Source organism: Heliconius melpomene, chromosome 14 (genome assembly GCF_056956725.1).
Source record: "Heliconius melpomene rosina isolate 202511_hmr_F chromosome 14, ASM5695672v1, whole genome shotgun sequence".
Classification (NCBI taxonomy): Eukaryota; Metazoa; Arthropoda; class Insecta; order Lepidoptera; family Nymphalidae; genus Heliconius; species Heliconius melpomene.
Window position 1 is genome coordinate 7,102,598 of NC_140402.1, and position 13,038 is coordinate 7,115,635.

Below are 13,038 nucleotides of genomic sequence, written 5' to 3' on the forward strand. Positions count from 1 at the left end.
TCCTCACTTTCTGCCGAATTCGCTGCGTGGAGACTCTCAGGTCGCATTATTATTACCTTAGTTTATGTATTTGATTTAACATTATGTACATTACTACACAGTGTTGCGAAATCAATCTAGATCTACTCACTATATGGAAGGCATAAATTATATTGAATATTGAAATAGCGAATTTTAATAATCATCTGCGAAAGCACTAATGTTTGTACTACTACTAGTATACCATACTTGTTATTATATATATAAACTATAGATGAGTAAACCATTAAAAAATATATATATTTCCAGCGCCATATACCCCGTCAGCGGAGACGGACAGTCTGTGCGGCGACAGTGGCTACGTATCATTGTCGCTCCGTGCAGCGTTGCCGCTTGCAGCACCGCCGCTGTCGCCGGCCCCGCTTAGGTGAGTACTAAATACTAATACAGTACGGTCGAGAAGAAAATCGTTAATTTAAGTGCAAGTGGTATCATAAAGAGTAATAATTGGTATTATCTATGTATTTTTGCCATAAATAATAATAAATTTTTACAGCTTCTCCAACTAATAGCACATTTGTGCTATTACGTTAATAGACAACCTTACAAATTTGGTCTATTAACTAATAATGGAGTCTTAGAAAACAACATATATGTACATCAAAATATGATTACATTCACTTGAACTAGCAATTACAATGCTTTAAATAATAAATAATATTTTTAAAGTTCCGTACCTCGAAAGGGAAAAACGCATTTACATTAAATACCTGGGTATTAGTAGAGCTGGTTCTACTGTCCCTTGGAACTCAAAACAATAATGCAATCAAAAGATACAGCTGTTTACGCCGCAATTTTTGAAACTCGCGAGGGAATCAAAACCTACAGGGTACTTCCCGTAGACTTATAGTTATGAAATTTGTCAAAAAGGAAGAACTTGTAGTACAAATACTTATATAAAAAAAAGTGAAAAGTTATTGATATTTCATAGTAAAAATCATTATAAACTTATAATATAATATACAATCCCAAAATTGGTATGAAACCCTCGGTATGCTAGTCGGACTCGCATTTGATCAGTTCTTTTTTATAAAATAAGAGTGATATGGGACAATACAACAATTTTCTTATACGAGGTGTGTTCAAAAAGTAAGGTGACTTTGTATTTTTAAGAAAAAATATTTATTTATTTATCAATATTTATGTTGTCCCCTTCAAAGTAATCCCCCTCAGATACAATACACTTATGCCAACGGTTTTTCCAATCGTCAAAGCACTTCTCATAAGCACTTTTCGGTATAGCCTTGAGCTCTTCCAGCGATGCAGTCTTTATCTCTTCAATCGTTGCAAATCTCCGTCCTTTCATAGGTCTCTTTAGTTTTGGGAACAAGAAAAAGTCACATGGGGCCAAATCCGGTGAATATGGTGGCTGAGACATGATTGTGGTGTTGTTTTTGGCCAAAAAATCTCTCACCAGCAAAGATGAGTGTTTAGCAATTTCGGAACAAACTTCGCTGACACACGTCTCATGCCCAAAACGTTAGAAAAAATTTCATGGCACGAGCCAAGCGATATACCAACATCCTCAGCAACTTCTCTGATAGTGATTCGACGATTTTCCAGAACAATTTTCTTCACTGCTTGAACGTTTTCATCAGTTGTTGACGTGCTTGGGCGTCCAGAGCGAGGCTCGTCATTGGCATCTTCCCGGCCATCTTGGAAGAGTTTGTACCACTTGTAAACATTTTTTTTACTCAGAACAGTTTCACCGTATGCCACTGTCAACATTTTAAGTGTTTCGGAGCACTTTATTTTATTTTTTACACAAAATTTGATGCAAATCCTTTGATCCATATTTTTCGATAGCAAGAAATCGCCGAGCACGCAAAACACTTATAACCTTTACGCCTCTCCCAACCAAACAAAAAATGCTATACACTTGAAACTTGGTACAGATGTTCGGGAAGAGTGTACCAACATAACAAAATAAAAAAATCGATAATCGAAAGTAGTCGTTGCCCGCCAAATTTGAAAAGTCACCTTACTTTTTGAACACACCTCGTATAAGTTTAAAATGTCAAATTTTAAAACTAACAATTTTATTTAAATTATTTCCCAGTTTCGACCGATGGACCAAGAGGGTCGAACTACCGTTAAAATATTTAGTTCCTAACATTACTATATGTAAGAGCGTAGTTGTCAGTGTGCATAACCGGCACAGTCGGAACTCACTCGGAAGTGAGCCCGCACTACTGACGCATGTTATTTGTACTTCTTCTTCTTCTTCCTGGCATTAATCCGGGCTATTACCAGGGTCTGCCTTCCTACTCAAGCTACTCCACTTTGCACGGTCTTTTGCGGTTTGTACTGTCTCACAATAATCTATTGTCAAGTACCGTCAGTGAACTACCCACCAAATTATAAGAGAAACATCATACCAGTCCATAGAAGTAGTTTCAGTCATTATTCTCTAACATATATAAAGCGTTACGTATAAATAAAACAAACTATTATTTATGTAAATATTTTATTGCAATTAAACTCTCAGCCAGACGAAGCAGAACTGAGAGCAGCAGCTGTAGCTTGACTGTTCTTGCCAGTAGATTGTGCATATGCAAGTGCAACAGACTCACTGTCACTAATACCGCCATCTGGTTTCTTTACTGGTGGTTTTTCTATAGTCGGCGTTTCTTCACTTGGTTTCTTATCCTTACAATCGTCTTTTGGTTTGTCGTCCTTTGGTTTGTCTTTGCAATCATCTTTTGGTTTATCGTCTTTTGGTTTGTCTTTGCAATCATCTTTTGGTTTATCGTCTTTTGGTTTGTCTTTGCAATCATCTTTTGGTTTATCATCTTTGTGCTTGTCATCTTTTGGTTTATCTTTACAATCATGCTTTGGCTTATCTTTGCAGTCATCTTTAGGCTTATCATCTTTAGGTTTGTCATCTTTCGGCTTGTCATCTGGTTTCTTATCTTTACAGTCATCTTTTGGATCTGGTTTCATTTCAAGTAAATCTTTTCCCGGAATTTTAGGCGATTCGGAAGAAGGTTCTAGAAATCAAAAGATGTAAGGATATATACCCGGAGTCGCGACAGTGGGATAATTGCTATGTTGATTACTCTATGTTAAGAACATTAAAACGACAGCGCGACGAAACCTGAGCATAGACGTTGACAGTATACGGGTCAGTCATTTCTATTGATTGTTTTTATAATGGATCGTGATTTCTACCAGCTTTTTTTCTTTGCAAGCATTATAATTTAAATAACAGTTTTTCTTATGTTAGTAGTCAGTGGTACAAGCGTGTGTTACTAAACGCGACAGTTTTGGGTTCGATCCTGATTTGGGGGAATGGATTATTATTTATTAACATTTTGATTACTACACTATGGTAACAAGGCGGGACGTCGAGACCCATCACTTAACACGCAATGGCTGAAAAGTTTGGCGTAAAGTGGGAAACGGAGCATCTTACCACTAGGTTCCCTCTGCCATCTACTTCTACTCTCATGCTACATGCGGGATAAAGCATAAAGCTGAAAAATGGGTATCTTCATCAAAATACAAGAGGCAACTATCCAGAGTTATTAGTTCTTCCACAATTAAAGGCAGTTTTTTCGTCTTTCGAGGTTTTTCTACTTCATACTCGTACTTACCTGTAGTAGTTACTACTACTGCTAGTGAACAATAGGTCAATTATTTTATTTACCAATTTTATGTAACTGGCGTTTTAACGTTCGATCCTCTATCATTATTATATGTGAATTTAGAGTCCTGACAGTAAACTTTATGAAATATATTATAAAAGCAATAAAAAGGTTTTAAAAATTGGAAATCGTAATTTTGAAAAGTAAATGATGTTATTTAAAAATAAAAAATAATTCACTTAATGATTACTGCTTAGTTGTTTTGAAAATAGCAATTTCCGATACTCCAATCTTTTTTCGAAGTTGTGATTCTCAAAACTAAAGTTAGAAGTGACTCGTTCACAAAGAGCTCTCTAATAAAATCAAGTTTCTTGTATTTCCTATTAAATATGCTTTGAAGCTAGAGGCGGCGTAGGGATACAAGCGACTGCAAGCGTGACTGACAGGTTGTGGATTTCATTCACACTTAAGCGGGCCCCAGCGTGCTACTTGAGTGCCTCCTAGAGACATTTAAAATTGATTTATTTTATTAAAATCATTATTTACTATATATCTATCCAAATAGGTTATTTATATTAGAAATTACTAACTTTTTATAATGTTAGGCATTGCATGGGCCATGGCTAGTCCCTGAAAAAAAAATAAATAAAAATTAAGATATTACACTCAATATTATCGTCATGGGTTATGCGCACGGGGTATGGAAGTCTTAAAAGGAACGGATTGTCTAAACATTATTTATTTTCATTTCTACACTCTGGTACCACACAATGTTTTAAAAATAAGATTGTATAGCTAAATCGGCTAGAGTGCTTGTATTGTTACTTGTATTGTTACTAAGAAGTTTTAATTGTAAATTCTACTTAGATACTCGTATAAAAGAAAATATGATACAGTATACTTACAGCCAAAATAAAAATCAAGAACAATTTCATTTTGACTCAACACTTCTGCTGAATGTATGACAAAATACAATTCCATCTACTTTTTATATAAAAATTAATTGAGCGTATATAATGTATGTAAATAAATATTCTATAAGACAATAGCGAAATGCACTTTATATGGCGTTTTAGGGTTCCTTTGTGAAACATTCCATTCATAACTGATTACTTGCTACGAACGAAAAAAGGTCGTCACCACATTCTACCCAATTTTCAAGATATTGTATCTTGAGTGGCGGAACTTAACCCACGCTGTGTGTTCTTAGAGAGAGAAAATTCTTTCAGAGAAAGAAAATGAAAATAATTCATTCAACTGATTGGGAATCGTAGCCGGTTAATATCATGTTGATGTCAATGTTGCCAGCTTAACGCTTTCCTCGGTATAGTTTGTTGCCGGCTCTTCTTGTAGCAGAATTGCCTTCCGAATCGGTGGTAGCTTTTTGACTCAAACAATCCAAAAGTGCTTATAACAGTTTATTTGAATAAAGCATATTTTGAATTTGAATTTGAATCTAACACAAAATTAATTGTGCACCTCGCCCCATTAGTTTCTGAGATAATCGCCATCGACGAAACAAAATCTTCAGCTTTACAATATTATTCAACGGAACTCCAAAAAAAAGTAAATTAAAATGTTGTATGCATTCTTATAGAAAATAATAGTAATATATTCACAATTTATTGAATTGAATAATAAGTGCAACGACTCATGTCTCGACAGTTGGTTATGTGACTCATATAAACGTCCTCTGAACATAATAGACTTTTAGCCGACTGCGCCACGCAAAGGAGGGTAACGTGTTTATCTATCTCTGTGTGTAGAAAAAAACAAATTAAGGAACCTATTCTTCGACTAATTAAATTCAAGGAATCTTGTAAAATTGAAATCCCGACTGTTAATCATAATAAACTTGTGTTCTTGTTTTATTCTATTTACTTTTTTTATAGGTACAGTTGACTTATAACTTTTAGAGATCATTGGGGGCTTAAAGTGGGATAATTAATTACCTACTGAAATTAAAGAAGGATGGTTTGATATTATTAAATCATTGCTTATTCTCAAGGATTTACGCATTCCTCGACTGGAGTGTGGTTTGTGAATTTTACAAGCAATTTGAATTGCATATGTTTAACGACGCGTCTGAACAACCTTATAGCATATGAAGTCGCTGCATTCGGGTCCGTTAGACAGACTTATTGGCCCCTAGTCGGTCGTAACTTGGTGAGGGTATGCTATCGTCAGTACGTTCGTTGTCAACCTTTAAAAGGAAAAGCGATTGCTCCTCAAATGGAGAATTTACCGATGAGTAGACTATCATCAGTTGGTCGTGGATGTAAGCTAGTAAAGGTATATACGAGGTGTGTTCAAAAAGTAAGGTGACTTTTCAAATTTGGCGGGCAACGTACTTTCGATTATCGATTTTTTTATTTTGTTATGTTGGTACACTCTTCCCGAACATCTGTACCAAGTTTCAAGTGTATAGCATTTTTTGTTTGGTTGGGAGAGGCGTAAAGGTTATAAGTGTTTTGCGTGCTCGGCGATTTCTTGCTATCGAAAAATATGGATCAAAGGATTTGCATCAAATTTTGTGTAAAAAATAAAATAAAGTGCTCCGAAACACTTAAAATGTTGACAGTGGCATACGGTGAAACTGTTCTGAGTAAAAAAAATGTTTACAAGTGGTACAAACTCTTCCAAGATGGCCGGGAAGATGCCAATGACGAGCCTCGCTCTGGACGCCCAAGCACGTCAACAACTGATGAAAACGTTCAAGCAGTGAAGAAAATTGTTCTGGAAAATCGTCGAATCACTATCAGAGAAGTTGCTGAGGATGTTGGTATATCGCTTGGCTCGTGCCATGAAATTTTTTCTAACGTTTTGGGCATGAGACGTGTGTCAGCGAAGTTTGTTCCGAAATTGCTAAATTTTGACCAAAAGAACCGTCGCATGAGCATCGCTCAAGAACTGTTGAATGACGTCAACGACGACCCAGATTTACTCAAAAGGGTCATAATCTTTTTCTTGTTCCCAAAACTAAAGAGACCTATGAAAGGACGGAGATTTGCAACGATTGAAGAGATAAAGACTGCATCGCTGGAAGAGCTCAAGGCTATACCGAAAAGTGCTTATGAGAAGTGCTTTGACGATTGGAAAAACCGTTGGCATAAGTGTATTGTATCTGAGGGGGATTACTTTGAAGGGGACAACATAAATATTGATAAATAAATAAATATTTTTTCTTAAAAATACAAAGTCACCTTACTTTTTGAACACACCTCGTATAGCGATTTTTGTATGTTTTACTACAAAGCTATTTACTTAGAATTAGCAGTAATTTTTTACAAGCTTTGCGGGGATTCATGTCTCACAGAGGGAAACCTGTTAACAATTACTCTGACAATGGTACATAATTCGTAGGACCCTATAATTATTTTATTTTTTAAAAAACAACTGTTAACTGTAACTCCTTAGCTGAAGATTCTGCCCAGTTTGGAACTAAGTGTCATATTTTTCCTGGTCATACTCCACATTTTGGTGGTCTTTGGGAGACAAATGTTAAATCGACCAAAATTTCATTTAAACAAGCAAGCATTTCTTTTAGAAAAGCCAGCAGTCGCAAGTCGGTTAATTAAACCGCCACGCCACTTACGCTGATTTGGTTTAACCACGATCTTATTAAATTGGAACCTGACAATAGGTTATGCGGTTTTGAAATTAAACATGCGATTAATATTACAAATAATATTAAATAATAAAAGAAAAATTTTATTATTATTAATTAAAGTGTTTTTTTTAAGCGATCTTCCTTAAATATAAACTTGAAAATACTGTAATATCAATAACACTTTTTATCTTTAATTTTATTAATAGGCTTCTTGTCTATTCGGACGCTGTCTTATTAGTTTAGCAAAGAAATAAAATTTTTCAATAAAAAAAATAATCGATCAAATTCCGCAGTTCAATAGGTGAGGGTAGCGTGGCGGAGGGCGGGCGCGTGGCGTGGGGTGCGGACGAAGCGGGCGAGGGGGGCGGCGCGGGAGACGCAGGCGACGAGCGCCGCTACGCCGCGCTCATGGAGCGCCTACACCACGATCAGGCCGAGCGCGGAGACCACACCGCGCACGTGCGGCTCAGGTATCTTATATATATATATATGCTTCTGCGCAGCAACCTATAGATATCTACAGAAATATTGCGACTCGTCGACAATGCTGTATGTATGCAGATTGCGTTTTGTTTTGCGCCTGGCACTTGGGCTTTTCGTATATTTGATTTTTTGTAAATATTTTTTTTGTATTTTTATAGGTTTTATTTGCTTAACACGGATGATGCCTCAATACAGCGATATCAATATTAAGCTATAAAAAAATAAAAATATAATCCTTTTACTACTTACTATTCTCTAAACATATAGCTATATGCGAGTATACCATGATACGTTCCACAGGTACCTGCTTCAACTGATGACGGAGGCCAGTTGCGTGGAGTGGGCGCTGGTGGTGGCGATAGTGCTGCGCGACGCGCTGGCGGTGCTGCGCTGCGTCAACGCTGCGCGCGGCTCCGACGTGGCGCTAAGCGCCGCGCGCCGTCTGCGCGCCGCTGTGCTCGACCTGAGGGCGTGGACTGAGGCCGAGTGGTGGGTGGTCTTGATTTATTTAATCACTAACTTGGGCGGCTTTGCCCGCTTGAACTATACGGATATTTAATATATATACATTTATGAAAATATGTTCCGTTTAGGCGGTGAATTCTTTTAAACCACGAAACACGTGTTTAAATAAATATTTTCAAGAGTCTAAATTTTAAATTTTAAAACAATTCGACGTGGCGGCTTACAGATTTTTCCATACAAATTCTCAACCCCTATTCAACCGTTGTGGCGCAGTGTGATTGTCAAGGCGACGTTGATCCGTTCGATAGCGAAAATGAATTGTTTAATATTTTCATGTCCTCGCTTGTTACAAGAAAAGACGCAATGATTTTTTTTACTTTGAGTTAAATAATTTTAGTTTATCATTTTTCATTTACATAATAAATAAATAAAATAAAAATAAAAAATAGTATATATCATATTTTTTTCTTATTATAGTTAGCAAATAAGATATATTAACAAAAATATTTTACTATTATTTCAGTCTCGGTTATAAGCCCTTCATGATGGCCATTAGCAACCAAATACCATTCCTCACATCAATAATAAACGCGCGAGAGCGACGCATTTCCCTAACACAATCAAGAGAAAGGACTCCAAGCACCAGTTCCTTAACAGAACAAAAACAAGCCCCCGTAGAAACAAAATTACCACCGCCTCAGAAAGCCCAAGAAGTCTCTAAACAATCTGTAAGGAAAGATTCGCCTAAGTCTATGCCTGAACCAGAAATAACTCACGTATCGCCACCAAGACCTTTGGTACCACCTCGGGAAGAAACTACATCTAATTGTGCCATAATGTAAAAACGTTTAGGGTTTTATCACAAATATTGGTGGCTTCTGTTAAATGATTATGATTATTTTAAGATATAGATTATTGGTGATATTTTTTTATAAAACCGTTTACGATTTTATATACTTTATTTTATACATTTCCATTTTGGGAAGTGTGAAAAATTCGCATGTTCGCACGCATTCGCATGCTTACAGCTGTAAAGAATTCGCAGGTTTAATAACGATGCAGTGATGTTGGAAAGAAATATTTATTATTATGATGGCTTATTTTATGTCGAAATTAAATCTACTTCATATTTATTATATCTGTATAGTTTTTGCTGTCAGATGTAGCCTATATTCACATGTTAACAATGCACTTGATTAAACTTTTTTTTTTTTAATTTTATTCTATTTACGTAGAAAATAAATGAAGCCGTTTTTGAATAGAATTCCAAGCAATTTAAAAAACAATAAAACAATGCGAAGATAATTTGGCTAAACCAAAAGCATAAATATATACAGAGGTTTTTTTTCTTTTATCTTTAAAAATATGAAAAAATGGTAGCATTAAATTGTCTTTTTAATTAGGTTACCGTGTACTACAGGCTTAACTCAAATTTTCATATTGGACGGCTTCAATTAAAGATTGAAATTTGTATTGTGTGCTGTTTCTATACATTTAATGATACAACAGATATATTTTACAATGTCTCGATTCGCTTAAATAATTTATTTTTCTTTCTTTCATAATTTGTATTTATTTACTTTGTGTGTACTATTTACAACTTCAATTATTTTTTATCAACATATTATATGTTAATTTTACTGGTGCAGGGAACATTGAATATTACTTGATTCACAGAAGAAGAATGATTGTCAGTCATTTGTCACTATCTGTAGTCTATATTTCGACTTTCCCTATGTAATGTATCGAAAGTGAATGAGTTGCAAAATTTCTTTTATTACTGTTTTGATTTACAAATAAGGATAGTTGTAGATTACATACACGATTAAAAGACGCAAACAATCTCATCAAAATCCTTCTTAGTAGTTTAGATTTTTCACTTTTAATTCTTTATATAGGGAGCATTGATTTATTTATTTTTTCTAATAACAATTTAATTCATTCAACTAAAATTATTTTTCTCACAATCAATAATGTTTAGTTCATTGTTATCATAAGTTGTTAAAAATATTTGGGTACTTATTAGATAGACATAGTGAAAATACTTTTGTAAGTCGAAAATTGTTAAATTGTAATGTAAATAATTTAATACTTTAATGGTTTTGGATTCGATTTCTACTCGCAGAATGAGCCATTTTCATCTCTTCGCCCTGTTACCAAGACTCAACAGCTGAGCTCCGCCTCTCAACACGCTAAGTCTCGAAAATTCGGCGGTGCTTGAGGAACGGAATATCGAAACATTACATTCAATATGCACAGCTTAAAAGGAAATTGCTATTAGAATAAATAGTTTTTATTGGAATCCAGATAAGGTTGAAGGTGACAATGAATGACCTTAACTATGTGTAAAAATTACAAGTTGATAAATTACTTTTTTTTTTATTGTTGATAGGCAAGCATTTGTCCGCTATCTCACTACATTTGATTAACTATTAGGAAAGTAAAAAATATGCTCCTATATAGTATTATGATTTTTTTATGATTTTAGAATTTCTATAATTTAATTCATGTGAATCGTAAATATATAGTTCATTAATTATTTATTGTGATTGTTATTGTATTCTTAATAATTATATTGATAGTGAAATGTTTTAAATGTTTTTAAAAATTTACTACTTAATGCATATCTTTTTACTACTCATGAGTCATGACTCTCGTCTTACTCATTATCTTTATACATTTAAAAAAGGTGATACATTTTTCTTCACACTTTTATTATTTAGTAATTTGCAATTGTATATTTAAGAAAATTTATATTACATTTAAAATGAAATGTAAATATAACAATTCAAAATCTTATTTTAATCTAATTCATTTACATTGCTCAATTTTACAATCTCATTTTCTCACCGATAGTTTCCCGCCATTTTGATGCCACACTTTTTAATGGATTATATCAAAAAAATGTTATGTCGATGTACTTGTTTAGTCTTTGTACTGTAATCTAAACATACTAAATTAATAATAAAATTAAACACAAAAATTTTAACAGCAAGCTAGTTCAAATTATTACATGTTTTCTAGATATTTTCTTACTATGAAATAAATATTTAAAAGATGTTAATGAAATAAAACCGTTTAAAAAAATAGAACAAAAAGATGTTTATAAATACTTAAATATAATTTTTATTTAAAAAATAGGCACTACAATCACATCGACATAAAATTTTATTTTCAGATTTAATTTAGTACAAATTATTGATAGTGTGTTATTTTTAGTGACCATAAAGAATATTATTAATTTTAAATATTTATTAACAAATTTATAAGTAAGTTATTAATTTATTTTATACATGAATCAACATTTAGGCATATATATGTCGTTTGTAATTGTTGATTATTAAAATTATTTGAAATGTGTAAAAATGTCGAAAAATAATTTAAATACATCTAAATTTTAAATATTATTTTGGTGTTATGGTTCAATAAATAAGTAATGTATGAATTCATACTTATAATTCTGATTTATGTATCTTATGATTTTGATAATTCCATTTTATTAGGATACAATAAAATTATATTAAATCATGTTTTATTATTTCATAGATTTAAAAGCAATTTGAAATTTACCTAGGTACTACTATACATTCCGAATTTTCTAATTTTTATAGCAATAATGTGGTAATGTGGTAAAACTTAAATATATTTTTGGCTTAAGTAAGTAGTGTAAAGAATTATTATTAAATTGTCAATTAATTGCAAAAATAATAAAAAAAATCAACCCTCATGAATACACACCGGTGCTAATAATAAAATTAATTATAATTACTGTAACATCATCATTTTTATTAAATTTGTTTCAACCTCACCATTAATAAGAAATTATTTATTGTATATGAACGGTAATAAAAATGTATAACAATATTAATTTATAATGTCCTTTTTATTCAATATAGATGTATTCACTCGTATATTGAATTTTTTTATTTTTTCTCCTAATGCATCCTACTTTGTAGGTTTTATAATAATCCCAACCCAATCCTGCTTTCATCAAAAGGAAAATATCTACTGTGATGTGTAGAAAATGCTAAAAGCAAAAAATGTGGATGATAATTTACATTGAATAAATTAGTTTATTATATTGTAATATTTATGTTAACAATATGGGCTACAACATGTTCAGTTTGTGGGGAGATATAATTTTTCATTGTTTTTCCAATATCCAAATTGCAGTTCATTGCTGAACAGAAATTAAGCTTCCAAGTCAATCAAGACAGATTTTTTTCCCGCACACAGCAGGGTATTTTTATTTATAGTGGGCTTGAAACTATAAAGTTGGAAGAATCGAGAACCTACAATAAACAATATAAAAATATCACAAAATAAAAACGACACGAAGTTATAATTTGTACTTCATTTATATTTATTTACTTAGTTTGCATATTTTGAGCACATAAGATCGCAAACTGTTGACGTACAATCATGAAATAATGAAATTGGTTCGGAGCTCTCCATAGGTTGGTCTAATTCACACTTCACCGTTTTTTGCATGATTTTAATTTTTGACAGAGTTTACTTAAAACTAGAAAAGACAACATTTAATGAGATTGTAACAATATTTCATCCTTATGGAATATGCTACAGAAACTGTATTTTTATACTTAACAGAATAAAAGAAAATAATTACCGTAATGCACCATTTACACACTTGTTCAGTTTTGCCAAGTATTTACTAACACAAGTGTTGGAGCAGGATATTTACTACACTACCTATTGGTTGATTTTAATTTAATCCAAATAATAGAAAACAAATATTTATACTGATAGAACGGAGTGTCTTAACACTAGGTCCCCTCTGCTGTGTGCGGGATACAACGTGAAGCTACGTTACATAAGATAAAATATTTGAAACAT

At 33.1% G+C, this 13,038-nt stretch overlaps 2 protein-coding genes across 6 annotated transcripts in view; one reads left to right on the forward strand and one right to left on the reverse strand.

Annotated features, from left to right (window-relative positions):
• The window catches only part of Rich (Guanine nucleotide exchange factor subunit Rich), a 47,460-nt gene extending 35,365 nt beyond the window's left edge, over positions 1–12,095 (forward strand). For all 3 annotated transcript variants that reach the window (XM_085197816.1, XM_085197815.1, XM_085197817.1), the window contains 4 exons: positions 289–406; positions 7,530–7,706; positions 8,020–8,208; positions 8,708–12,095. In XM_085197816.1, coding sequence (XP_085053942.1) covers positions 289–406; positions 7,530–7,706; positions 8,020–8,208; positions 8,708–9,026 — 803 coding nt within the window. In that variant the 3' untranslated portion in view covers positions 9,027–12,095. The remainder of the gene's footprint in view (positions 1–288; positions 407–7,529; positions 7,707–8,019; positions 8,209–8,707) is intronic.
• LOC146532208 (uncharacterized) lies at positions 2,490–13,011 on the reverse strand. 3 transcript variants are annotated; one of them, XM_085197823.1, is made up of 3 exons: positions 12,812–13,006; positions 4,217–4,256; positions 2,490–3,029 (listed from the first exon to the last, which is right to left on the reverse strand). In XM_085197823.1, exons 2-3 carry the CDS (start codon positions 4,245–4,247, stop codon positions 2,524–2,526), a joined length of 537 nt encoding a protein of 178 aa, XP_085053949.1. In that variant the 5' UTR covers positions 4,248–4,256; positions 12,812–13,006; the 3' UTR covers positions 2,490–2,523. The 3 variants fall into 3 exon arrangements, 2 of the variants coding, with proteins under 2 accessions (XP_085053949.1, XP_085053948.1); XM_085197822.1 differs by lacking the exon at positions 12,812–13,006 and adding an exon at positions 8,024–8,161; XR_014878765.1 differs by lacking the exons at positions 2,490–3,029; positions 4,217–4,256 and adding exons at positions 9,756–12,476; positions 12,556–12,706 and having other exon boundaries at positions 12,812–13,011.
• Between the last annotated feature and the right edge of the window lie 27 nt (positions 13,012–13,038).